Source organism: Arvicanthis niloticus, chromosome 2 (genome assembly GCF_011762505.2).
Source record: "Arvicanthis niloticus isolate mArvNil1 chromosome 2, mArvNil1.pat.X, whole genome shotgun sequence".
NCBI classification, from domain to species: Eukaryota; Metazoa; Chordata; class Mammalia; order Rodentia; family Muridae; genus Arvicanthis; species Arvicanthis niloticus.
Genome location: NC_047659.1, coordinates 126,300,596 through 126,327,192, shown reverse-complemented (window position 1 = coordinate 126,327,192; position 26,597 = coordinate 126,300,596). Strand labels below are relative to the sequence as shown.

The 26,597-nt window shown below is 44.0% G+C and overlaps 1 protein-coding gene across 12 annotated transcripts in view; it reads left to right on the top strand.

Moving 5' to 3' along the window:
- LOC117702995 (protein NDRG3) overlaps positions 1 to 24,844 on the top strand; it is a 63,995-nt gene extending 39,151 nt beyond the window's left edge. For 8 of the 12 annotated variants that reach the window (XM_034494354.2, XM_034494353.2, XM_076930126.1 and 5 more), the window contains 14 exons: positions 2,248 to 2,353; positions 4,038 to 4,158; positions 6,442 to 6,504; positions 8,074 to 8,134; positions 8,439 to 8,525; positions 12,121 to 12,177; positions 13,886 to 13,989; positions 15,005 to 15,070; positions 15,179 to 15,230; positions 17,379 to 17,426; positions 20,721 to 20,756; positions 20,867 to 20,918; positions 22,195 to 22,233; positions 23,277 to 24,844. In XM_034494354.2, coding sequence (XP_034350245.1) covers positions 2,248 to 2,353; positions 4,038 to 4,158; positions 6,442 to 6,504; positions 8,074 to 8,134; positions 8,439 to 8,525; positions 12,121 to 12,177; positions 13,886 to 13,989; positions 15,005 to 15,070; positions 15,179 to 15,230; positions 17,379 to 17,426; positions 20,721 to 20,756; positions 20,867 to 20,918; positions 22,195 to 22,233; positions 23,277 to 23,458 — 1,074 coding nt within the window. In that variant the 3' untranslated portion in view covers positions 23,459 to 24,844. Of the gene's footprint in view, positions 1 to 2,247; positions 2,354 to 4,037; positions 4,159 to 6,441; positions 6,505 to 8,073; positions 8,135 to 8,438; positions 8,526 to 12,120; positions 12,178 to 13,885; positions 13,990 to 15,004; positions 15,071 to 15,178; positions 15,231 to 17,378; positions 17,427 to 20,720; positions 20,757 to 20,866; positions 20,919 to 21,170; positions 21,284 to 22,194; positions 22,234 to 23,276 lie in introns of those variants that run through there. The other 4 variants (XM_034494355.1, XM_034494356.2, XM_076930130.1 and 1 more) reach the window with 2 other exon arrangements.
- The last annotated feature ends 1,753 nt before the right edge of the window (positions 24,845 to 26,597 follow it).

The following is a 26,597-nucleotide window of genomic DNA, read 5'->3' as shown; positions in this document are numbered from 1 at the left end:
GGAGTGTGGAATGTTAGTATGAATGATTTATTACACACACAGTCTTCTGCATCTGTTCTTTCTGGGCACTGTATTTTTAAGACTTTTTTTGTAGTTAATGCTTATATTGCTAGTTTACTCATTTTCATTTCATTATATAAATAAAACATGATTCATTTATTAATTTCCCTATTATATTGGTGCTAGGTTTTAAAAAAAATAAGCATAATTGACCATTTTGTGTATATTTAACCATGTTTGAGAATTTCTTTAGATATTAAAAGGATATATTGTGACCAGGGACACATAACGAAATACGCTTTTGAAACACACACACGTCGGGCGGTGGTGGCGCACGCCTGTAATCCCAGCGCTTGGGAGGCAGAGGCAGGCGGATTTTTGAGTTCGAGGCCAGCCTGGTCTACAGAGTGAGTTCCAGGACAGCCAGGGCTACACAGGAAAAACCCTGTCTGGAAAAAAACAAAAAAACAAAAAACAAAAAACAACAACAACAAAAAAAAACCCAGAAACACACACACACACACACACCTTCAAAGGTACAGTTGCTGGAGGTAGTCCCTTCTTAATGTGTATTCTTTTCTACATTCTTGTTTCAAATTGCATTTTGTGGGATTCAGTTTGTGCTTTCCTGATGGCTTTCTTAAGTTTTTAGGACAGTACTGTGTTTGTCATAAGCTGTTATTATGTGCTAGTTGAGTTTTTATTTCACTGGTTGGCACTCTGTCAAAAATACAGTATTTCTAAGGCAGAAATCACATTGCTCTGGTTTGCTCTGTTAGCCTCAGAGAGCTCAGATCAAAATATAGCATATAGTAAGTGTTCACTCAGTAGATATTTAGTAAATTATTAACTTGTTATGTATATGTGTATCACACACAAACACACACGTGTAGATCCCCTCAGTAAGTCTGGGAAGTCTCTAAATGCCCTTGCAATAACGGATTTATTTCTTTATATTCTTTCTATCCAAACCCTATGCTTCATGTCATGAATAGTTCACAATACCTGGGTCTAGTCTACATTTCTCCTTCCATTATTTAAGCCATTTAGTGGGCTTTGATAGGCAAAATCAGTAACCAAGAATATTAAGTAGAGAAGCGTGCATATCATGAACCAGTAAAGCTCTCTCTCTGCTCTGGCCTGGAGCCTAGGATTTGAGATATACTGATGTCCTATTAGGTAGAAATTGTCTTTTCCACATGAGAGAAACCAAAGTTATAATAAGGTTCACTATTAAGAAAATTATACTAGAAGCCCATTGCATTTGTTGAGATTCCAGTTGGCACAATTAAGCCTTTCTTATCCATGTGAAACTGAGAAAATGGAGACTTCAACAGAAATTCATGAAGCTGTTGTGATAATTTTTTTAAGAAATGTAAATGTTGGAGAGAACTAGAATAAATCCCCACCAACACCAGTTGCAAGCCTTTCTGCCTTTGCTCAGTTCTCTGAGCTGAGCTCTACTCTGACTGTTTCTCAATTTAATTTTGCTTTGGTTCATGTCTTATGGGATATGTGGAACAAACTGCCTGGCACCCTTAAACATGAGCATCCAGGATGTCTCGGGACTTGAGAGTGCACACACTGAGGACCAGGATTAGGGTAGTGGCAGGCTACCTAAAAGCTACCAGGTTACACCAGTTTCAGGAGAAGCATCAAGTCACAGACGTGATCTCTCAGTCTCAAACACAATTCCTAGGTAAGGATGCTAATGCCACATGACCAGATATCTTCCTGCCTCTAGGACGCCATGGCCTTTGGGTTTATCCTATGAATGAATTCTATGAACGTGACAGCCAAGAATCACTCCTGTGAGGGACAGATGGTGTAAGACACATGCAAGAAAGGAGAGAGATTCTATGCCAATATACCTTTCACTGTCTACTGAAATTATCAAGATCTTTGAAGCTGCTGGCTTGCTTTTTTTTTTTTTTTTTTTTTAAACCAAGGAACAGTTTCACATCTTCAGTTTCCTTAAGTGTTCTTTCCCTAAATATTTCCTGGCTCCTCATCCAACTTGCTGATCTCCTTTTCATACCCAATTACAAATTTATTATCAACAAATCTTTGATTTCCTAGACTCCTAAAACTGAGTTTTGAGGACAACAAAGGGTCTTTTTCTGTGTATTTATTTGTCTATTTGGTTAGTAGGATTAGAATGTTCACATAGTGTGTATAGCACTACATATTTATGGTGGACTTACAGTTCATTAAGCCTGCCTGAACTTTTACATTGTCTTATTACAGGAACATGACATTGAAACACCCCATGGTATGGTCCATGTCACCATAAGAGGCTTACCAAAAGGAAACAGACCTGTCATCCTGACATACCATGACATTGGGCTCAACCGTATGTAGTTGATTTACAGCTTGTTATTATAATTGTATAATCTTTATATATTAAGTAAACAGTATTTTATTTTTTAAAAGAACTTTATTTTATGTGTATGCTTGCTTGTACTAATATATGTATGTGTACCATATGTGTGCTTGGTGCCTATAGATGTCAGAAAGGGGCATGAGATCACCTGGAACTGCAGTTACAGATGATTGTGAGTCACCATGTGGGTGGTACAAACCAAACCATGGTCTTTAGTAAGAGCAGCAAATGCTCTTAACCACTGAGCCATTTTTCTAATCCCAAGCAATAGTATTTTAATAGAGCAGAGATAATCTTCTTTCTTAACACTCTACCTCTGCTGTTATATGCGGGGTTAATATTCTTAGGTAATATATTGGGTAATTTCAGACCTATGTTTTACCTTTCTGTTATGTCTGCTTAAGGATGAAGGACAAATCTGTCAGCTATTAAAAAATGGAGCCGAAGTCCAGTTTACTGGCTTTGTTGTGGTCCTGGGGAATGAATGCTGGGCTGCCTCAGGCAAAGGAAGTGCTCTACCACCGAGCTATACATCCTCAGCCATAGTTGCTGTTGTTTTGTTTTGCTTTGTTTATATGTTTGACATTAGAAAATTTTGTTGTGAAAAACTCACTGAATTCCTAACAGTTTTCTTTCTGCAGCTTATCACCAGTTTCTATAAGTAGGTACTTTATCATGGTATAGTTTTAGTATCTTTATCATCCAAACTTAAATGCGACAATACTACAAAATCTGAAGCTGTTTTAGTGCTGCCATGATATTACAAGTAGAAATGTCCATGTCTGATTTCATGTAATATGTCACATGCAACACAGAGATGCACTAAAAATATTGCATATAATAATCATGAGGCAATCTGTATCAGGTGTATGTGAGCTACGAATTAATTTCATACTCACATTTTACTTTCACCAGAAGATTTCTCATTTTTTGTATGCAGATTTTCCAAAATAAAAATCATTGGCCCTTCTGTTTAAAAGCATTGCAGAAAAAGCAGCACTAAGCATGTGGAGTGAGATTAGCCTCTAAGGCAGGGAGAGTGTAATGCCAGCATTTGGAATATCCTCCCTAGTATAGGTTCTGACTACAGGTGCACAGATTCTGCAAACATGTCTCCTTCATGCTGCCCTGGCTTTCAGAGTGTTAAGTTGACAACGCAGGGCTGAGCCTTAGCCTGAGAAGCAAGGAAGGCCTGTGCTAAGAGGGTAAAAACCAAGGCAGCATCTCCTCCATGCACACAGCAGTTCTGACAATAGAAAGCCCCATGTGGTGGGTGTCAGCAGCTGAGGATAACCCTAGCCAGGGTCAGGCGAAGGTCAGTGTCTTCCTCAGCAGGTAGAGGGACAAGGTGCATAGCAGACAGCACTGTGGGTGGAAGATTATTTTGTGCACCACCAGGAAACCCGGCAAATATCCACAAGATGGTTTCTCCTCTGAACCCATTGCATGGAATTGAGAACCAGTTGTCTTCCAGTCACTGAGGTGCCTCCTATGGAGTCTTCCTTGGGCAGCTTGAGGCATAGGCTGTATGCAGACCCTCACCTGGGTGGACTGCTGAGGAGAAGGGACTGAGAGAACACTGGTCAGCTCTGCAGGGTGGAGGGGGAGCAGGGAGAGCTGGGGAACTTGGTCCACAGGCATCCTTATCTCATAGATAAATCCTGCTTCAACACGTTCTTCAACTTTGAGGATATGCAAGAGATCACCCAGCACTTTGCTGTCTGTCATGTGGATGCCCCAGGCCAACAAGAAGCAGCACCCTCCTTCCCGACAGGGTAAGTGAAGCCACAGGGAAGCTCTGTGGGAGGCGTACAGGCCAAAGAACAATGGGTGGGTGTAGGCATGAATTTTTTTGCAACCTACGTTTAATAAAGGTTCTACTTCTTCTCTGCTACAAGGTAGTGGTAGTGGAAGAGAAGTTATCAGGATATGGGGGAAGTGGACCTGTTCAGCAACCCTCTTTGGCAACAGTTCAGGTTCAGTCTCATAACAAACACCAAGTAGGACTCAATAGCTGCAGCCAAGTTCTCTAGGCAAGCAGACACCAGGCATGAACCAGCAGCTGTAGATCAATCCTGAAGAAGAGGAAAGGCTCACCAACCTGCCCGAGGCAAAGACACTGAAGCTGCAAGCCGCTTGGGAAGCTCATGGGCCTGGCATGTGTCTCTGCGGTCACCACTAGTGGAGCTCAACAACACTAGGAAGGCAAACCAATACATGCACGTCATTACCGAAGAATATCTAGGAAGAGCAAACCAAGGCTCAGTGCTCATCTCCCACTTCATCACAGGTCCTTCCACGTGTTTGCCATATATGAAAACATCCTTTCACCTGTGTCTGCTTCAGGAAAACATTCCTGTGTCTGCTTTAGCAAGACATCCTTTAACCTGTGTGCCCCCAAAAAACATCATTTGACATAGCTGACTTTCCAAACAAATCAGAAGTTTCCACTTCAGGTGGCTGTAGGGGCTGTAGGCTGCACTCACCTCCCACTTGATGGTGTCATACTCATGGGTGCTGGTGCTTGATGGTGTCACACTCATGGGTGCTGGTGCTTGCCTGTCTTTCTGCCCTTGGTCTCAGAAGGTACTGTGTCCTTGGATCCTGGGTGTTTTCACGTACCCAGAAAAGTCTCTTCATTGCCGGGACCTGTGTCCCTGTAGTCACAAGGCAGAATGTGTCTGGAGCACCCACTTCTTCCTCATCTGTCCCCTGACTCATTCATTTTTATTTGTCACCTTGTGTCCCTTCCTGAATCACCAAATACATAGGCTGAACCCAGACTCCCTTGACCCTGCTCTGGGAGGGTCTTCCCATCTGAGTCCCCACCTAGGGATGGATTTTGGACACCTGGGGAATCATTTGTTCTGAAGCCACATTGATGGGCAAGGGCACCATCTGACTGTCTTTGACACTCTACATCATCCTAACCTTGCTCTGCCTGTCAGTCACAGGCTCCCAAGTGTCCCCTGGACTGGGTGCCAATGAGAGCTTTGGGGGAGGAGGGAGCCTTTCCCCTTGTGCTACATTTGCCAGTGACTTCTGTGGAATAAGCATCCAGACAAGGGAGAGTCTGCACCTGCATAGGACCCAGGCTCTGCCAGACACTGTTTAATGCTTTGTGTGTGTTAGCTCACTCGATCCAACAGGCCTATGGGATTCTTTGTCAGTGTGCAAGGAAGTAGCAGAGGCAGATTCAGCCCAAGATGCCTTGTCACACAGAATCCTAGTGAGTCTGTCCATGCTGTTGTGTCTCAGATACAGTTGTCATTTGTCCAGGTGTCCATCAAGATTGTTTTCTCACTTGTGCACAATGGTGTGAGGACACTCCACTCCTTACAGTGCAGCAGATGGTCCTGGGGGTTATGGAGCAGAGGCCACCAAACATAGGAGACTATTTAACACACACACACAAACACACACACACACACAGTCTCATTGTAAAATATCCTGTCCCTTTCTGATTTTGTCATCTGTGACTTTGTCCTTACTCTCCCACCTCTGAGTCAGCCCTGGGCTTGCCTGGCCATTTTAGAATCAGTTCATATTATAAATAAGCAGTTGATAAATAAACATATTTATTTATAAGTGAAATAAATGAGCATTTATTCTGAGGATCCTGAGTTTTACAGTGATGCATAGGCCCAGGAAAGCATTGTTTCCTGTTACAGTTAACTGCCTAAGTAGGACTGGCAGGCTGCTGGCTACTTGTTGAGTTGACTCTTTTTGCTGAACATTCCTGTTCCTAAAAGGGAATGTTAAGGGTTTAGAAGTAGCACATAGTGGGCCCTGTAACCATTTCTTTTGTTGTAGCTTCCTCTGGTAGAAGGAGTGTGTCCCCTTTTATTTCTTCCTCACACAACAGTCATGGGGGATCATGAAGCGAGCCATAGTTGCTTTTAGGCACCATATCACTTTTTTGAGCTGTTGGTTAAAAAATAAAACAAAATACAAAATAAATCTTGTGTTTCTCTAAGACTCGTGGACTGGTCAAGGTCTCCTAGTGTCTGGGAACTGTGGGTGCTTCCTAATTCAGGAGGGGCTCTTCTGGGTTTCAGGTATCAGTACCCTACCATGGATGAGCTGGCCGAGATGCTGCCTCCTGTTCTTACACACTTAAGGTGAGTAGATTTTGTAGTCTTCCCCTGTCTTCCCCCTCATTGCTACAAATGAAAGCCAGGCTTTCATTCAGATAAATGGATACTCTTGCACTGAGATCTGTGCCCAGCTCTGCCACCTTATTGTTTTGGCTCTGTTTTCTTTATTGTCCCTGAATACAGTGATGTGCAAAATGGAAGAGTCACTATGTTCATTGTGCTTAGTTGGGAAATGGGTGTAGTTGACAAATAATCACAATAGAATACTGTAATCAAAGTGTACCTGTTGTGTGTATCTCAGCAAAAGAGTGTATTCAGCTCTCTGAGATTGATCCTTGGCATTAAGTAACATCTGTATAAAGAGGTCTGATATTATGATAGATAAAAGAGCATTTATCTGTCTGTTATGATAGATAAATGAGGCTAGCTAGGGAATGTCTTTCCTGGTAGGTGCCAGATAGGCTAAGATGGAGAGCCAGGGCAGAAGGAAAGACCAATTATAAGATCAGGTAGAAGAAAGGCATGTTGTAAAAAATCTGATTAACACAGACCAGAGTCCTTAAGTCTGAAAGATCAGATAAACATTGGCAGTGTCTTTGTTGGCATAAAGGGAAGACAGTGAAGTATTTAATCCTGGACTGAAACACAAGTTAGACTTTTAAAATGATTACTGTGAGTACATAAAATGTAACTCAGTAGCGCTATTTAACTTAAAAAGGATTATTCCTGTTCTAGTCATTTGTAGAGAAGTAGAAGCTAAGCACAGGGACACAGGTAAGTAACCATAGTCATTCAGGAGAAAGCTGAGGATAGCCTGGTACTTGATTCTGTTAAGAGATGGGTTAAAGTAGAGTTGAAGGGCTGGAGACAGGCTCAGCATTGAGTCTCCTGCCCCTGCAGAGAGGCTGAGTTTGGTTCCCAGCATCTGCTAATACCTGCCTGTAGCTCCAGACCCAGGGGATCCAGCATGCTCTTTTGAACTCTACAGATACCTTGCACTCAACATGCACATAGCCACACATAGATATACATGAATTCAAATAAAATCATCTTCAAAAATAAATGGAAGTTTATTTATTTAAAAAAGTTAAAAATATATAAATGTAAAGTAGGAAATAATGAAAATATTTCTGGATAGTTTGACAGGATTTGCTGATGAATTTTGAGGTAGTAAAAATGATTCCCAAGTTTGAAGGGTGTGTATGTGTGTGTATGTATACATATATACCTGTAGATATATGTGTGTATATATAAATAAATGTGTATATATGTATAAGAACAGACTGCCTCAAAACACCATATATACACACATATATATACACACACGTATACATTTTTTTGAGACAGTCTCTCTTGTAGCTCTGGTTAGCCTGAAACTCAGAGATTTACCTGCCTCTACCTCCCAAGTGCTAAGATTAAATGTTTGCATCACCATGTCCATGGCATATTTTATTTAAATATACAAGCACAGTTGAAAGTAGATGGTGTTATTCTTGTCAGCATCGGTAAGGCACTAAAGGTTGAGAAGCACCCAGCTTGTATTCTTTCCATAGGTGGTTGACACTATCAGTTGTTTATCTGTCCTATTCACAGTATGAAGAGCATCATTGGTATTGGAGTTGGAGCAGGAGCCTACGTCCTCAGCAGGTTTGCAGTGAGTACAAACTACTTGTCCATAAGCAATGCTCCCCTCTGCTGAAGCAACAGAACTCCTGTCTTCCACAAGCACCCATTCAAGGGAAGATGACTTCGTCCCATTTTGAGAGACTGGTTTCCAGGTGCTAGTCAGGGTTTTCAAGAGCTATTGTCTGTAAGTGCTCCATACACTTCTCTGCAGTCTTCCTTTCAGACATGAGGCACCGAGGCATAGACCAAGCTGCTGACCATGCCCGCTGCTTTAGAAGAAGTGGGGAGTGGGAGTCTTACACCGTGTCTTTGTCTCTCTCTCTCTCTCTCAGCTCAATCATCCAGAGCTGGTAGAAGGTCTTGTGCTCATTAACATTGACCCGTGTGCTAAAGGCTGGATTGACTGGGCAGCTTCCAAAGTAAGTGCTGAGTGGTGGGGTCTGTCTGCTCATTCTCTGGTCCCTTAGAAAATTACCTCTACATGATTTAAGGGGAAAGTGAGATGTTTTGTTTTGTTGAGTGTTGTGAACTGAACATGTTATGCAAGTATTCCTAACATCCAGCTTTAACAACATCCCAACTCAAAAGGTTTTAAGACTGCAACTTACAAATATTTACACCTGCAATGACCACTCAGCCGGTACATAGAATTGTCTACCTTTTCCTGACTAATACTCCTTGCCTGTTGTAACCTTATTCTGACTTCTGTTACGAACAGATGGGCCTTGTCTGTTCTGAAGCTTCATGTAATTGGTATTTTAGATTATAGTCTCCTGCATCTGCCTTCTTAACCCTTATCATTGCAACAGCAACAAAGAATTTCCTATCATCATGTGTTTTTCTTCCTTTGGGTAGAGGGAACAGGCCCAGACTCTTCACATGCTCGACAAGTACTGCAGTGCCATGCTGCACCCCAACTCTTACCATTCTTTCAGAAATTATAGGTTACAACTTGCATCTCCTAAGAGGCAGTGATGTCACTGCCTTTTTTTTTTTTTTTGAATATTCTGGCAAAGTTCCTTTTAAAATCTTCTGCCCTGGACTGGAGAGATGGCTCAGTGGTTAAGAGCACTGACTGCTCTTCCAGAGGTCCTGTGTTCAGTTCCCAGCAATTGTGAGCACATGGTGGCTCACAGCCATCTGTAATAATGAAATCTGATGCCTCCTTCTGGTGTGTTTATACTTACATAAAACAAATAAATAAATCTTTTTTTTTTTTTTTAATCTGCCCTTCTGATAGAATTCCTCATTCAACATAAAAATACTTTAGATATAAGTCTCTGGCTAAATTCTTTTTTTTTTTTTTTTTTTCCGAGACAGGATTTCTCTGTGTAGCTCTGGCTGTCCTGGAACTCACTTTGTAGACCAGGCTAGCCTCAAACTCAGAAATCCGCCTGCCTCTGCCTCCCAAGTGCTGGGATTAAAGGCGTGAGCCACCACCGCCCGGCTCTGGCTAAATTCTTGAAGCGTAGATATCTTCTCTTAGCCTGGCTTGCATCTTTTGTTGCTTAATGAATAACGTGAGTGGATAACTCATTATCTCTAGTAACCATAGAAACAGCTCTTTTCTACTGTTCTACTTGTCATATTGATTATTAATGTTTACCACATGGAAAATGAAGGAAATTGGTCTCTAAAATATGTGCCACCAGATAGAACACAAGATAAATATGCTAATGACCTATCACTTATAAAATCTCCATGCTAAACCAGAGCCAAAGAGAGATCATGGGAAAGCATGTTTTCACTGTTTTCAGGTTCCAATCAAGGCAATCTATCTTCTTATTGAAGTGCAAGTGCTATTTCTATGGTTTAAATATAAATCTGTGGATGTTGAACTTAAAGCAATGATGTTTTCCATAAAAGAAAAAGAACTTTAGTTTTCATATCTTGCTAAAAGATGACTGATGTAATAATTTTACTTTTAAATACCTGCTTTTAAATACTTTGTAATTACCATGAGTGTCTTTGTAATTTGCCACTGAAAGAGGTTTTCCAGAGTACTATGTTTATCACATGCATCAGGGATTTTTTTTTAACATGCCAGAAATGCCAGGCAACTCTTTTTATTTTATTTATTTATTTATTTATTATTATTATTATTATTATTATTATTATTATTATTGGTTTTTCGAGACAGGGTTTCTCTCTGTAGCCCTGGCCGCCCTGGAACTCACTCTGTAGCCCAAGCTAGCCTGGAACTCAGAAATCCACCTGCCTCTGCTGCCCAAGTGTTGGGATTAAAGGGCATGTGTCACCACTGCCCGGTATATCAGGGATTTTTATTGACACTCAAACCAATGATATCCAATAATTTGGTCTCTTGAGAACTTTACAGTGATGTAGATTTAAGCGGAGAGTTAGTTAATAATGATCTCTAAAGAAATTAACACGTATCTAATGCTCACTGTACAGCAGCCACTGTTCTTAAATGACTTATTTTCATGTTTACAGTGCTCTTCTCGGGATACCAACTGAATTAATACATTATTTAAGGTCATATAGCTAGAACTCCACAAGCCAGGATATTTGTGAAAACATTGTAAGACAAAAAAGATATACACAGTCTATGTACCAATAATAGAGGGTTAAAAAGATGATAGTAAGAGTAGAACAGTGTATAAACAAAGAATTATCCTTGTTAAGCCAGATGTGAGAGGAGGATAGAGTCTGAAGACAGACTGACATAAGGACAAACTTATCCATGCCTGGCTTAGTAGCCATGCCTTTAATCCCAGCACTCTGGGAAGCAGAAGTAGGAGGATCTCTATGTAGACCAACCTGGTGTGCAAAGTGAATTCCACAACAGCCAAGAAAACCTGTCTCGAAAAATCAAGAAAAAGAAAAAAGGAAAACCTATCCAGGGCTGAGCATGGTGGCATCTGCCTTTAATCCCAGTGCTCAGGAGGCAGAGACAGGCTAGCCTAGTCTATATCCAATTCCAGGTGAATGAAATCCTGTGTATATTTTCTACCTACCAGCAGACCAAATTCTGAACAGTCTGTCTGTCCGTCCCTACATTTATTTCCATTTGGGGAATGTTGCCTTCCCTGGCCTTGGATGGAGTGTACTAACAATGCTGTTGCCAGTGGCTGTGGAATGCTCCCCAAGTCTGACTTATGTAACACGGCTGTCCAGAATGTGGATGTGCTGACCCCACACTAAGACGGGCGGCAACCTGATGACCTTCATAGAGCACGTTGGGTCTCTGAGCATTACGAATAGGGCAGCACTGGAAGAGAGCTGGGTGGTTACTCATGCTTCTCACTCTCTGTAGCCTGTGGTTCACTGACAGCCCACGGGGTGATCTCAGGCCATCTTTCTTCCCTAACCATCTTTCACCCATGTCCATGGCTCTCCCTCACCTCCTTCCCTGCATCCCCAGCTTCAGCTCATCCAAGTCCTCCGTGGGAATTCCAACCAGAACCCAGGCAGAAGCTTAAAGGGGAATTGGCAAGATGAGTTGAGCTGAAATTTTTTCTGAAAATAGACTGTCTCCAGATTTACACAGATTGCTGCATTTATTAGACTGTGAGATGCATCATTCTGAAATGGGAAAAATTGGGAGGGAAATGTTCAAAATGTGAGAACATTCTGTAAATACAGCTGCTCCTCCCACTCCCTGAAGTGAAGATGGCTAAAACTAGAAGGAGTCTTGTTTTGTGTCTTGGATGTCTTGGGCAAGGCCGTAAGTCAATCTCTGCCTGCCACCAACCCAGTGTAAAGGCAGAAATGGGGGCAGGTCGCAGGCAGCAGAGGCCACAGACCCAGCCCACACATCTCAAAGGAGTGGTCATATTCCTCCAGCCCTATTTCAAAACAAACTCAGCTCATACTTAGTTTTCCTTATATTTTTTCTTTTTCTTTTCTTTTTTACATTTCTCTGAAATGATACTGATTTGTGTTTTTATTTGTTTTTAAAGGATACTATGTGTAAAGTACACCTTCCGTTAGCGGACAGCCCGTGAAATGCTCACACGTGCTAACTCTCTTAACATGGTTTTTATCTTTCAGCTCTCAGGCTTGACCACCAACATTGTGGACATAATTTTGGCTCATCACTTTGGGCAGGTAAGCACCTGTGCAGCCAGAGTCGCTGGGCTTCGTGGCTTGTCCAAAAAGCCTTACTGTGCTTCAGGAAAGAAAGAGCACCTTGCAGTGTATGGATCCTGCCACATAACATGGCCCTCACAGTCAGAAGGGCACTTGGGCCTGCAAAGGCCAGGTCTCTGGGAGACGATTCTCTCAGCCTCATGGATCTTGGCACTCAGAGAGTGACAGAAAACAGCCTCTCCCCCACCTGTCCTCCATGAGCAGAGTGCCATCTGTGAATGTTTGACAACACCAGGGCCTCACCAGACAGCTTTAGAGCCACCAGGAGGTTCAGGAGGCTTCACAGGAATAGAAATTTCAGAGGAAACAACCCAAGAACACTGAGATGCTATTGTAGAAGGAGCTTAGAGATGACCTTATCGAGCCACGAGCTGATGGACACTGGCATCTCTAGCAGGATGGCTGCTGTCCTGGGATGGTTGGTGGGAGATTTGCCTCCAGTCCTGTTTCCTAAGGAAAAGTGAGTGACAGGGACACTGAGCAATGAGGTCCAGGGCTGTGAGGTCTGGAGTGTGGAGGGGCAGCTACAGGGAGGAGTGGAGGCTGCTCAATTAGTCTGTACCCTTAATTCTAAATACACCTAAAGGAGAATGGGAGGCTGGGATAGAGCAGGCTGTCACCACCTACTGACTATGTGCCAGCTGAGTTGTTTTTAATTATATCCGATGTATGATATAAGCCTGGATCCTTTGAAAGAATAGCCAGTGCTCTTAACCACTTAGCAATCTCTGTAGCACCTTGGCTTAATTTTAAGAGAGGAACACCAAAGGCCTGAAACACAACATAATATGCTACCATCATCCACATAGAAAGTGATGGATTTGAATCAAGGTCTAATTTCAAAGTCTTTCATTATTTTCTTTTATTTCATTATATTTTTACCAGTGTTACACATTTACATTTATTTTAGAAGGAGGAGCTTGTGCAGGCTTATTACAGAAAATCCATGACTCATTCCATTTCCTGTTTCTTATAGGCAATCACTTTAGGTCTTCTGATTCCCTGCTCTCTTGCCTTTGACAATGTCTGTCTCCCAGGATTGGCTTCAAACTTGGATGCTCTGCCTTTAGCTTTCCTAGTGCTGGAATTTTAATCTGGTTCTTTTTGGGTGGGTGACCTCCATCCATATCATTTTCTTGACAAACAGCACATAACTCACATATACTATGATGTACATACTCTAAGTGCATATCTCTGACCTCTGTCCTGTGGATTCTCTTATATATCCATACATATAATTGTATAGAGTATCACCCTACAAAAAGAACAAAAAGGTTCTCTTATGTTCTTCCTATTCATTAATCCCCCTAAACAAAATTACTCACTGTTCCATTACCTCTCTTCTTTACTTTTGCCTATTTTTTTAATTTAAGTAAAATCATATACTTTCTGGACCTGGCATTTTTTGCTCTATATAACTATCTTTGGTATATCCATTTACCAGTTGGTGCCCTGGGTTGACACAGAATATGGAACTAAACTATGGTGAGACCCATCAGTGTTTATTGTTAAAAGATGTTGGCCGTTCAGTGTACTGGTACATTAGTAACTACACACCACTCCAAATCCCCTCTGAGCACAGTGGCTTGTCACTGAAAATACAAACCAGATGAGATGAACTTGTTTTGCAGCTCAGTTTACTGGTGTTTTCTTCCACTTGTTCTAGGAGGAGTTACAGGCCAATTTGGACCTCATTCAAACCTACAGACTGCACATTGCTCAAGATATCAATCAAGAAAATCTCCAGCTCTTCCTGGGTTCCTATAATGGGTAAAGTTGTCTCCCTTCCCTTCAGTTAACTATGTAGTCTAGCTCCAAAATCTGTTTGACATCGGAGGAAGCAGAGAGAAGAAATAATCTACGGCCATTGTTGTATAATGGGATTGCCTATGGTGTTTGACCATTCTAGGATGGAAGGGCTGTAAGAAAGATTTTTAAAAAGAGCTTTAAAGAAGTACACTGTGAGTTCTAAAAGCAATTGCAGTATCTAGGTTGTCTTAAGGGAAAAAAGAAACACAAATGAACATATATTCAAGAAAAGGAGGTAATCCTGGGTCCAGAGGAAAGCCAAGCACATGTAGGAAGACATCAGGAGAACACTGGGGCTTGATTTTAATGCTGTTTGCCGCTACTTTATCATGAAGCAGGTAGTATAGCAAGTGGGTGTAAGTCAATTCCCTTTTCCTTGATTATTTCAAAATGTACTGTTGTCTTGCTCCCTGTCCAAGGGTAGGCTGAGGAGAGAGCACTGATTCTTACCCTAGGAATAGTGTTTCCAAAGAAGGAATGTGCTGGGGAGGCTGCATGAGTCAGCTGTACATTTGCAGAGATACACAACCAGTAAGGCGCAGTGCCAGGATTGAAATCTGGTCCGGAGAGCTTTCCTATTTTTAATTGAAATAAAAAAGATAAAAGTCCTATGCAAAGCTATTATAAGTAAAACTCTCTTCCCACATAAAAGTACGCCATACCCTCTTCAAGGGAATGTGCTCATTTCTACAGACCACTTTGAAAATTCAGTCAGCCTTGAGGATTTCAGTAGTGCAGCCATTTGAGTTTTAAAGTTCTCCCACTTTTAGCATCCCACAGAATCCCCGTTCTTGTTCTGTAGCCTGCAGGGTGCCATGGAAGCAGCTGCTCACAGGGAGAGCCCTGGGCCCTCCATCCTCAGGTGTGAGGAAAAGACAGTGCTCCTAAGTGGTCATACTCTGGATTACATGTCAAGAGACACATGAAGGGCTATGGTTTCCCTGTAAATAATGCTGATGCTGCTTTGTCTGTCTAGACGCAGAGACCTGGAGATTGAAAGACCTATTCTGGGCCAAAATGATAACAGATTAAAAACGTTAAAGTAAGTGTGCCTATCTCCCCACTGAGTTGCTGCCTGTCACGACTGATCCCTGATCGACAGTGTTGTGCTTCCTTGCTGACTGAGCCCTCTTCTTCCCCCTGCTCCTAGATGCTCTACTTTACTGGTGGTGGGGGACAGTTCACCTGCTGTGGAGGCTGTGGTAAGTGGTGCTGGTGTGAGGAGGCTGGGATTGAAGTGTAGTCCAGTGTGTATGGCAGGCACCCTGCTGACACCATAGACACATGACCACACTAGGTCATGCTGTGTCTAATCGCATCTATCAGGTTCTACTGTGATGTACTTTGAAAATCAGTTCCTCAGAAATGTCACCAGGTCTCAGCATGGTCTCTGATGGCTCTATGTACCACTGTCCACTCTGGCAATTACTGTCAGATTTTTACACTCAGCCTTCCACTTGGGGAGTTACCACCACAGATCCGGTAGGTCCAAAGCTTCTGAAGGCCCACAGCCTTTCCCTGTGTTCACTGAAATAGCATGTTCCATGATTTTCTTAAGTTATAGTTTATCCAAATACATAAGGCCTTTTCATTTTACTTCCACAGTCCTGTTTTTAGAAAGGTGGGGCCTCATCTGAAAAACAGAGAAAACACTTCTCTAATCACAGAGCCCCTTATGTCTCTGATAGTAGGCACTTAAGAGTTAGCCCCGGGATAGCAAGGAGAAGCCCCAAGTGCTGTGGCTTCCTGGTTGTGCTCACTAATCCAGCATCATTTTGAGCATTCCTGTTCAGTGCTGAGGAGTGACAGGTGGCTGTCTCTATTCAGGGATTTAGGAACTGCAAAGACATGTCAGAGACCAGTGATCGAGGTAGAGAATTAGCATGTTTCCAACCCTGCCAGAAAACACACACAGCCTCAGTGACTGCGCTTGGTTAAACATGGAGACATAGTACATTATATGAATTACAAAGTAGTGAAATATGGAAAGCATGGTTTATTATGCAGAGACAGAAGGTGATTTCTTAGAAAATATTTACAGCTTATTCACTATACTCTGAGCCCTGTGACTAGATATCCATTTTAAAATTCTACATGTGGAATCGTGTTTTCTATACAAAAAGGATGCATTTGTTTACCACTGCCTACATTGTCCTTCACATAGAGCAGATTGAACCTCTCACTGGAGCTTGGCTTCTAGATCATCTCCTGATTTTAGAGGAGTATTGTAAACCTGCCCTTCAGCAATCCCAAGATCCCAAGTTCACCTAAATTGCTGATTCTTGCCTAGGTAACTTGATCCACTCCCTGAGGGCTCACTGCCTCTTCATTACTGCACATGTCCACTGCTCTGCTAAAGCACTCAGACCCTGTCAGTTCAGTCAGCTCCAGGCCTCATGCAGGCCTCCCGCAGTTTGCCTCTGTGTGCGTTGTCACTGTGCACTCGCCACCACAATGACACATGTGCCCTGCACAGTCCTCCTTTCTCCACCACTGCACGTCTCTAGACACCTCTTCTTGTCCATCTCTGAAATCCCTACGTGGTCTTCTGTGTGTTCATTCCACACAGCAGTGACGGTTTGAACTTACTTCATTTTCCTTTTTGGTGTGTATAGTCACACACATTCCTGGATTCTCAGCTCTTATCACAGCTTCTATGTGTATATCCTTAGAAAATGTAACAAGGAAAAGGTGTTTGATTAAGTGATTGAATTTAATTAAAGTTGTTTAATAACAAGTATTTGATTACAATACTGACCTATTAGAGCTGGAGGTATATGGCTCAGTGATGGGGCATGTACTCAGAGATAATCTTCCCAAACTGTTTTCTTTGAAGACACTTTCATGGATAGAAGGGTCCAAGATCACAAACAAGGAGATGAGTCAGGCCGTCATCCCTGATCTTGATGACCATTACAATGGAACAGTCACAAAGAATTCAGCTTCACACTGGAGAGCCAGAGACCTTGAGTCAGAAGAGTCAGTGGTTGAGGCATGACAGCCATTCACTCCAGGCAGGAGGGGCTGAGCAGAGAGGTGGACACAGTGCTTAGGCCCACTGGATAGTCCATTTGTGCTGGGAAGGCATGGAGGGGATCCCAGCAGGCAGGCGGGGCTACAGTCCTGTTCACCTCTCTGAGAAGGGAGTTACCTGCCCACATGTCTTATGGACTTTAGTGTCAGCATGCTGTTCATTAAAGACTGAAAATATCAGAAAAGGAAATGAGTGATTTCTTTAGATGAACTCTGAGTCATTAGCCAAGCAAGCCTCACACATGACCTAATCTATCTGGTTGTAAGATCACTAAGGTGATAATTCTAGCAATTTATAAAATTGTTTTCTTTTTCAGGTTGAATGTAATTCTCGCCTCGACCCTATAAATACAACTTTGCTAAAGGTAGTGTGTTTGCTCTCACCATTGTGATAACTGAGATACATTCCAACTCTGTGTTTTAAGCTGCACTGTATAACACTCTTCTCACCACTCATAGGTGTTTTTGGTTTCCCCCCGCCCCCCTGGAAGAATAAGAAAAAAATACATTAATTACATTTATGCATTTATTGGTGGGAGACAACACATGCTAAGGCACACATGGAAGTTAGAACAACTTCCTTCTCTCCTTTCATCATGTGGGTCTTAGGGAGGTCACTCAGTGTCAGGCTCAGCTGCAAGCACTTTGATCCTCTGAGTCATCTCACCAGTCCAGAGAATATATTTCCTAAATTACTGATACTTGCCCACTGAAAAAGAAATATGTAGTGAAATATTAGTGTCTTTTTTCTGTGCTTTTAGGTCATAATGTCAAAGGAGCTGGAGGTTGGGCATAGTGGTGCATTCCTTTAATCCCAGCACTCAGGAGGCACAAGTGGATTCTTATTGAGATTGAGACTAGCCTGAGCTACAAAGAGAGACACTGTCTGGAGAAAAAAATGGCTGAGATGGTGGCCTATACTTATAATTCCAACTCATAGGAGGCTGAGGATTGCTGTAAGTTTGAAGCCAGCCTGAGCTACATAGTGAGTTCCAGGCTATCCTGGCCTATAAAACAAACAGGCAAATAAAAATGAGAAGATATCTATAAACCTGTATCTGTTTTCCTCCATTTATGTTATAACCATTTTCCCATTCTACTCAAAATTAAGTAAACATTACAAAATTACAAGAAATAAAGTAACACTGAGAATGCTTTATATTCTGAGTTCTTTGTTTCGTTTTGTTTTTCAAGATAAGGTATTTATGTATAGCAACCCTGGCTGTCTCGGAACTCACTTTGTAGACCAGGCTGGCCTCAAACTCATAGACAGAGATCTGCCGGCCTCTCCTTCTCCAGTGCTGGGATTAAAGATGTGCGCCGCCACGCCTGGCCCCTGTTGTATATTTAAACATATCTTAGTGATAAAGGATACAGTTTATTTTTCTCTTAGGCCATCTTATATTTGTTATACATTTCTAGATTGTCAAGAGAATCATAAGTGTCCCCCAGACAGAAGTTCCAGTGATCATTGTCCAAACAGAGCTCCCCTCATATTTTTGGGGAACTGGCCTGCTGGCCTGCTGCTCCATCTCCATCCACACGGCTCCTGCCTGCTTCCCTCTCTCTCTCTCAAGTGTGTGTCAGAGGGAAGCCCTGTTACCACCAGCAGCATGTAGCTCTCGGAACACACATAGGCTTAGTAGCGCTCTGAGGCTGCCGAACTCACAGTGCTCTGGACTGCACATGATCGGTGGGCCTCTCTAAAGTATGGATTTAAAAAATTATGGCTTCAAATTTGGTGGTACAAGAAAAAAAAAAAAAAAAGCCTTGGGAGGTAAGAAGTCAGGAGTTGAAGTCCATTGTCAGCTGCATGGAAGTTCAGGCTGCACGAGACCTGGTCTCTCAAACACTGGGCCAGCTAGATGGCTCAGCAAGTAAGGCACTCACTGCCATGCCTGACATCCTGAGTTGAAAGAGAATTGACTCCCACCAGTTATCATCTTTGAACACACACACACACACACACACACACACACACACACACACACACACACCAGGCATGAGGTGCACTCATACATGCACTCAAAATAAACACAACTTTTAAAATTTAATAAAAACTAATGGGGGCTGGAGAAGAGGCTCATTGGCTAAGAGAGCACACTGCTCTTGAAGGGGATCATCCACACAGGCATGGTGCAGAGCTGTCCCCTAAAACTTGAGTGTTTCACCAGCGGCCACACCACCGAAGACGATGGCTTCCTCTTCACCAGCCCTCCACTGCCTTTAGCTTCCCTAGGCAGGGTAGGGTCTTATGACCCCTTCTCTTCCTCTTCTTTCTCCTCTTCTACAACTTCCTTTTCTTCTTTAAAAAAGACAGTAGCTCTCTATACGGTCACGGCCTGCCTGGAACTCACTGTGTAACCTGGACTGGCCTTGTCCCCGGTGTCAAAGGGCTCCCGTTAGAGGCATGTGCAGCAGTGTCTTACTTCTAATCAGGTTTTAGCTTCCAAACTTTGCAAACGTCCTAAGCCACACCAGTTTAGTCCATTTTATATTTGTCAGGTTAACTGGTTGTTTCTCAGGCTTGTTTTTCTCAGATTGTTCCTTCTTAAGCTCAAATTCTAATGCCTTTGTGACATTCTTCTGCTTTAAATAATGGCTCCCATTTAAATACGATTTTAATTCCATCAGTGAAACAAGGGAGATATAGATATAGATACCTTTAATTATTTTATTTTATGTTATGAGTATTTTGCCTCTGTGTGTGTGTGTGTGTGTGTGTGTGTGTGTGTGTGTGTGTGTGTACACACCATGTGCTTGACTGGACTAGTAGTGTCTAAGGAGATCAGAAAAAGGTGTCAAATCCCCTAGATCTGGAATTGCAGAGTGTGTGAACTGCCATATGGGTGCTGGACCTCTGGAAGAACAACATGTGCTCTAAACCACTGAGCCATCTCTCCAGATGTTTCGTGTCCCTTTAAATAGAGGCAAGTCAGCGGAATAGCCCCTTCTCTGAGGTCAGGTCATATCATCTTGAAGGAGGATGTTGGTTTCTGTCTGGCCGGCATGCATTGGGAACCGTGTTAAGTACAGACTGGCAGATGCCCCACCTCTGTCACGGAGTTAGAAATGCTAGTTCTCTGGCCTCATTGCACACCTATTCAGTGAGAATCCCCAAGATGGTTTCCAAGAGTCAGGATTTTACAGGGGATTCCAGTACACACTAGCAAAGCTCTAAGACCACCCGAAGAAAACCCTTCAAAAGTGAAGAGCAGCACCCCAACATCCAGCTGGGGAAGGTGAGGAGGGGCTGGACAGCTCTCTCCTCCTGATGGCATCAGACCCTTTGTCATAGAGTAAGGACAATAAAGAGATGAAGGGGAAAGCAGACACGGTGACACATGCCTGTGCCCAGGTACTCAGGCTAACTGAAGGATTGAGCAATTAGCTTCTTTGGGTACAGGCAGAGCCAGGGTGAAAAGTGTAGCTGACAACACTGTCAGCCCAACAAGAGGCCTGAAAGCCAGGCCTTAGCATCCTATGGATGGACAGCCTGCGTCTCTCTCAGGATTCTGTCTACATGTATTGCCAGCATCAAGGCATAGAGTACACTGGAGTGAGCCAAAGGTAATGCAGTTAGCATCAAGGAGCCTACCATTAATTCCTGCCCTTTTGACAGCAGAGGTCCACTGACTTAGGTGTTCTTCCTCTTGTAGATGGCAGACTGTGGAGGACTGCCCCAAGTAGTTCAGGTAAGGAAGCGTTCGTAATAATTACACAATTACACACACACACACACACACACTCATTGCTACCTCTCTAGCTACACAAAAATTAATGCCGTCTTTGTTTGTCCCCACAGCCTGGGAAGCTCACCGAGGCCTTCAAGTACTTTCTGCAGGGAATGGGCTACAGTGAGTAGCATATGTTTTCTGTGTATTATAATTTTATAGGTAATAGGATAAGTTTAACATCGAGGAGGCCACAATTCTCAGGGCATGACCCATACACTGGCCAGCCTTTAGGTAGAGAACAGCAGAGTTCGATCATCTGTCTGTGCGTGTGTTTAAGTTAGGCTGACGACTAAATGTCCTCAGACTAAGACTGATTTTGTTTTGTTTTCTTTTCTTTTCTTTTCTTTTCTTTTCTTTTCTTGTTTGAGACAGGGTATCTGTGTAGCCCTGGCTGTCCTGGAACTCTCACTTTGTAGACCAGGCTGGCCTCAAACTCAAGAGATCCACCTGCCTCTGCCTCCCAAGTACTGGGATTAAAGGTGTGTGCTACCACACTTGTCTTTGAGAAGTGACACTGAGAACACTGAGGCTCAAGAATATTCAGCGTGCCTCCTAGGGCAGCCAGGAAACAGCATAACCATGGCTGGACCTTCAAAGTCTGACTCCAGGTTCACATCTTAACCCCTGAAGCCTTGACTGCCTTAGCCACGACTCAGAGTATGTGGTCCATCTGACCTCAGCAGATGTACCCCTGGTCCTCAGAAACAAAGTAGAAACTCCAGGAGGAAAGAGTGATGTCATTAGTAAAATCTGTGCTGCCACAAGATGAGCTGGCAGTGTATGTCCACACGTGTGTATGTCATGTGCTGCTATGTTGGGCTCTTACCTCTCAGACCCCTGAGCGTTCTCATTTGTCACAGAAATTTACACTTCTCAAGGGGGAAGTAAATAGATAAATACCTTTAACCCCAGTACTGACCTCCACCTAGCAGGCAGTATTTCCATCTTTGTCCATTGGATGATGACCATTGATGAGCTGCCTCAGAAGTCGGGCCCTGGGTTCAGAACTGGACCTGATATAGGAGACCATGTGTGTCTTGTCTAGAGTGGCTTTGTTGTCCCCGTCTGTGAGCTGCTACCAACCGAGCCCACACAGCCCTCTGGCTCATCAGGAGGACGAGTCCCCCCCTTACCTGTTCCTGTCCTTTCCCAAATATACCTGACGATGCATCTGGGACCTAATCCAGGGTAGGGTGACTGCATAGCATAAGGGTGGAATAGGTTCTCTGGTCTGCTTAGAGAAGTGGCGTAAAAGTGCTCAAATCAGGCTCTTCTCTGGGACCTTGAAAGAAAGGTTCATCCCTGGCCGAATATTCTGTCAGCATCATCTAGGCAACCAAGGTTGTTACCTTGTGGTTCACTAACCTGCCTTTTCCTGTGTCCATCCTGCTTCCAGTCCCGTATGTGCAGCTCAGTCACCTCAGCAGCGAGTCAGGTACCTTCTTGTGCTGGCCCTGCCCGCCTCCCAACTCTGCTCTTCCTGCTGCGTTGGCTGCCTGCAGCATGTCCGCTGTTTCCCTGTACAGTGAGAGCCCGATAGAACAGGGCTCAGTGTGTTCTAAGAGTTTATCCTACAGAGCAAGCCTGCTCCTGTAAGAAAAGAGTATTCTGTTGAACTGCCCTGGCGGCCTCTCAGCCCCAGCCAAGGTGACAGCCTCCTTCACCACCACCTGTTGGCTAATCCTTGGTGTGAGCCCTGGCCAGGGAATCCAAGGGGCCTGCATACTTGACTCCAGGTAGAATAGCATCTGTGAGCAGAGAAGTGACTGATGATCCAGATTAGTAAGGACTGAGTCATTTCAGGGAAGGCCCTGTGCAGGCCGTGCTAATGCTGAAAGGATCTTACTGTCAAAGTAGTAACAGTAGCAAAAGAGGAATCTAAATTAGTAACAGCAAAAAAGGGATCTAAATTAAACACCCCCAGAGTCCCTCCCCTCTCAGTCCATGAACCCAACAACCTGTACTTCATCCCTGTATGGAGATCAGCTCCAAAACACCTTCTCCCCCTCTACCCATCCGTGTCTCCTCCCCAGAGGGCAACAGTACCTGTGGACACGGATGGTAGTCTTGTTGTATCGGGCTTGCACTGTGTTTGTGAAATACCTTCCTACCTGTGTGGTTTGTTGTTCTCTCTTTGGTTTAGTCTTGCATGCACTGCTGGTTTTGGTGACCACTATCTGTTCCCAAAGCCACCTTCCTAATCACTGTATGAATGGCGTGGGCACAGCTAAGAGGCTTTACTTGTAGGGTTTCCCATCCTACTCTGAAGGAGAATCTGAGGAGAATCCAGATGCAGAGGATCAAAGCAGCCTTGCATACAGTCACTCACCTCCAGCAAACAGTGCAAAGTGGGGGGATCTTATACCATCCTGGGCACCATCTTAGGTGGGCTGGGAAAGGTAAAGTCTTTGCTGAACCTTGTAGAGTGTCTGAGCTTCACCAGGCTCCTCCTCCTGACCTCTTGGTTCTCTGTTACAGTACCATCTGCCAGCATGACCCGGCTCGCCCGATCACGAACCCACTCCACCTCAAGTAGCATTGGCTCTGGAGAAAGTCCCTTTAGCAGGTCTGTGACCAGCAATCAGTCAGATGGAACTCAAGAATCCTGTGAGTCCCCTGATGTCCTGGACAGACACCAGACCATGGAAGTGTCTTGCTAAGCAGATGCTCCTCCCCTGGACCATGCAAGTCCCTCCTCCTTGAAATGACCACTCCATAATAGAACATTTCATTCTGTCAGCTGGCCTCTACTTCCTTTCACTCATGCATGGTCACAGCATCTCTCTCTAGTAGCCTGGACTATCATCCTCTCCACCCTTTTGTATGTACCACGAACCACACCCACGCCATTACTGTAACATTCCAACATCTCGATCTGATCTGATCTCCATATCTTCTCTTGCCAGCCTTTCCCTATGCTCCCTCAAATATGTATCTGACGAGATTCTTTAATTCCTAACTCCATGTGTGTGCGAGCACGCGTGTCTGTGTCTGTGTGTGCATAGTTCTGTGATTTTAGACATGCTTTCTTGTAGCGCTTCTGCAAAGGGACTTTTTTGAATTCTCAGTGGCATTTTTAAGGGAAATATGCAGAGTGGATATCTGGGTGGGTTAGGCCACAAGATTGGATTTTGGTTCCACTTGGAAAACAAATAATATTTGCAGAGTGATTTCAGGAGAGAGCAGGTCTAAGCAATATGCAAGACTGTAGTTATTGTGTGGACCATTGATTGCCTTGACCAGTAGAAGGGATACCTGTTACACAGATAGCAGGCAGGGTGGCAGTCACCTCCCCTGTCCACGTGGATCTACACCTGTCATTGTGTGAGTCAGAGGGAGGGATCTGAAGCCTGGGAATGATGTCTGGAACCCCATGGAGTTTTCTCCAGAGAACTGGCCTAAGCTCTAGATTAGCCAAGAAAGCTGGAAAACAAAGCACCAGGCTTCGCTCTGCAGAGAGAAAGTGCTGTCCCTGTAGCATCTGATTCCACTTACCAGACACCCACGCATCTGCAGGAAGTGCCTCCTGGTCTGATGGAGAGCGGTTCTCCATCCCTCAGTCCCAGAAAACAGAGTGATATTTAAAAATGCTATGGATGATGAGGATCTCACTGGGGAGGAGGAAGGACTATTAGCACACCATCATGATAAACAAGTGGAGCCTAGCTGTCAGAGACATAACTGAAGCCAGGTCACCTTGAAGGGGACTTTCTGGGAAGGTCCTAAGCTTGTAATATCCCTTTATTGGAGGGAAAGGGACTATCTCAGGGCAGCCCTGTCCAGGTAGAAATATTTTTGCTCCCTCCCACCCCCCGTCTGTTGTTGGTGAGGGGTCATAACAGCCAGGGAGAACCTCCGGGAAGAAGCTGCCACACACAAGGACTCTGGAAGTATCCAGATGTGAGCCCAGCCAGAGTCATATGGTTCCAAATCTGAGGAAAAGGTTTTTCACACACTCCTTGCTTTCTGCTAAGATAAGAGAGGTGTCACTCTTCCAGAGTGTGACTTTTTACAGATTAAATAAAGCTGTATATGTCTCATTGTTACCTGGCTGCTGGTGTTATTTCTCTAAATCGACTGACTCTCCAAGTCTCTGGTGGGTTTCTTTTACTGGTTCTAAACTATGCATTTTCTTACCTGTGATTACTTATTCCATTCAGTGACTCTTAATAGAGGTAGGAACAGACACTTTAGAATAAGTGATGTGTTTGAGATCTTACAGCCAGTAAGGGGAGACCTGCTGAATCCCCATCTATGTGACATGTCCTGCTCCAGTAAGGGGAGACCTGCTGAATCCCCATCTATGTGACATGTCCTGCTCCAGTAAGGGGAGACCTGCTGAATCTCCATCTATGTGACATGCCCTACTCCAGTAAGGGGAGACCTGCTGAACCCCATCTATGTGACATGTCCTGTTCCCTTCAAAACTCCCAAGAAGCCTGACACTGCTGTTTTTGAAGAGAAGGAGCTAGTCCACTTCTTGTGTCCCATCATCTCTGGAGTTCCTGGTCCAACTGCCTTGTAATAATTTACAACCACTTTCCTGGGTTCCTTTTAAGATAGCAGGCTCTAATTCTCCAGAAGCTGCTGTACTATGCCCTCTTAGAACAGTCTTAGGAGGCCACCATCTCATGCAGGGTAGAAAGAATGGTCCACTGAGAAGGGAAGTGGGTTTTGCTTATCTCAGGAACGAAGGACTCAGGAGGGGAGCTGGTGGCTCTAACAGGTTTCTAAGGTTCCATGGAAACAGTCTGTTCTCCCCATCTGAGTGCCTCCTGGAGACTTGCATCATTCCATCCAGCATGCCCTCATACACCTGCTGGTCCTTCTGGACTACCCACTTGCCAAACAGATTGTTGGCCCTGGGCCACAGTCTTCTCACCTGACTGAGGAGAGAACTCTGGATTATCCTCCAAAGACACTGTCAGCTGCTGCATCTACAGTTGCTCTCACAGGATGAGATTCTCAGTTTGAACAGGACTGGAGCTAGAACAGATATGAGTGGGCACTTTGGGTGAGTTCCAAGCTCTAGAACAGAACAAAAAAAAAGAAAAAAAGAGAAAAAAAAAACCACAAAATTCCAAAAGACAAGATGGCCCTCCTAACTCTGCACTGTCTAACCTGCTGCCAGAGCAGCAGGCAGCTCATCCTCCACATGAGGTCACCACAATGAAAATGGAATTAGAGAGAAGCAGAGCAGCCTGCACTGGGTACTGTGCAGTTTCTGCTGCTTTTCTCCAACACTCTGCCCACTCGCTCACTGGGACACCACAGACAGTGCCTAAGCACATAGGCTGTTGCTCAGATGTGTGCCAGATGATCTCTTGTGCAAATGTGGCCAGCACCTGTTTATCCTCAGCTTCACTGCTGCTACCTGGGCCTCATCTTCCCCAGGAGTTACCATGCCTTGGCCAGAGCAGGAAGAGAATGTTGCAGAGTCCTGGAGATGTGTTCAGCAAGAGCAGGTCCCCTGTGGCCCAAGGGTCCTGAAGGTTGTGGTCTTGTTGGAAACAAGGAAGTTGATCACCTCCAACCTTCTTTTTGACCCTGTGGAGTGAGTCAGTATTAGGACCCTTCATCACAGGAGACACCACAAGCTGCATACTGTGTCTGAGGTCACACAGCGGCTCTGAGTTAGTCCCCCATGCTACCCATGGCAGACATAAAGCCGTGACCCTTAGCATGGCAGCTCAAATGAAAGAGCTGCCCTGGCAGTGAGCAAATGGCAGCCCCCAGGAGGCAGCAGGACCACCACCCTCACCAAAGCTGCCCAGTCCCCAAAGTCTGAGAGGAAGGGGC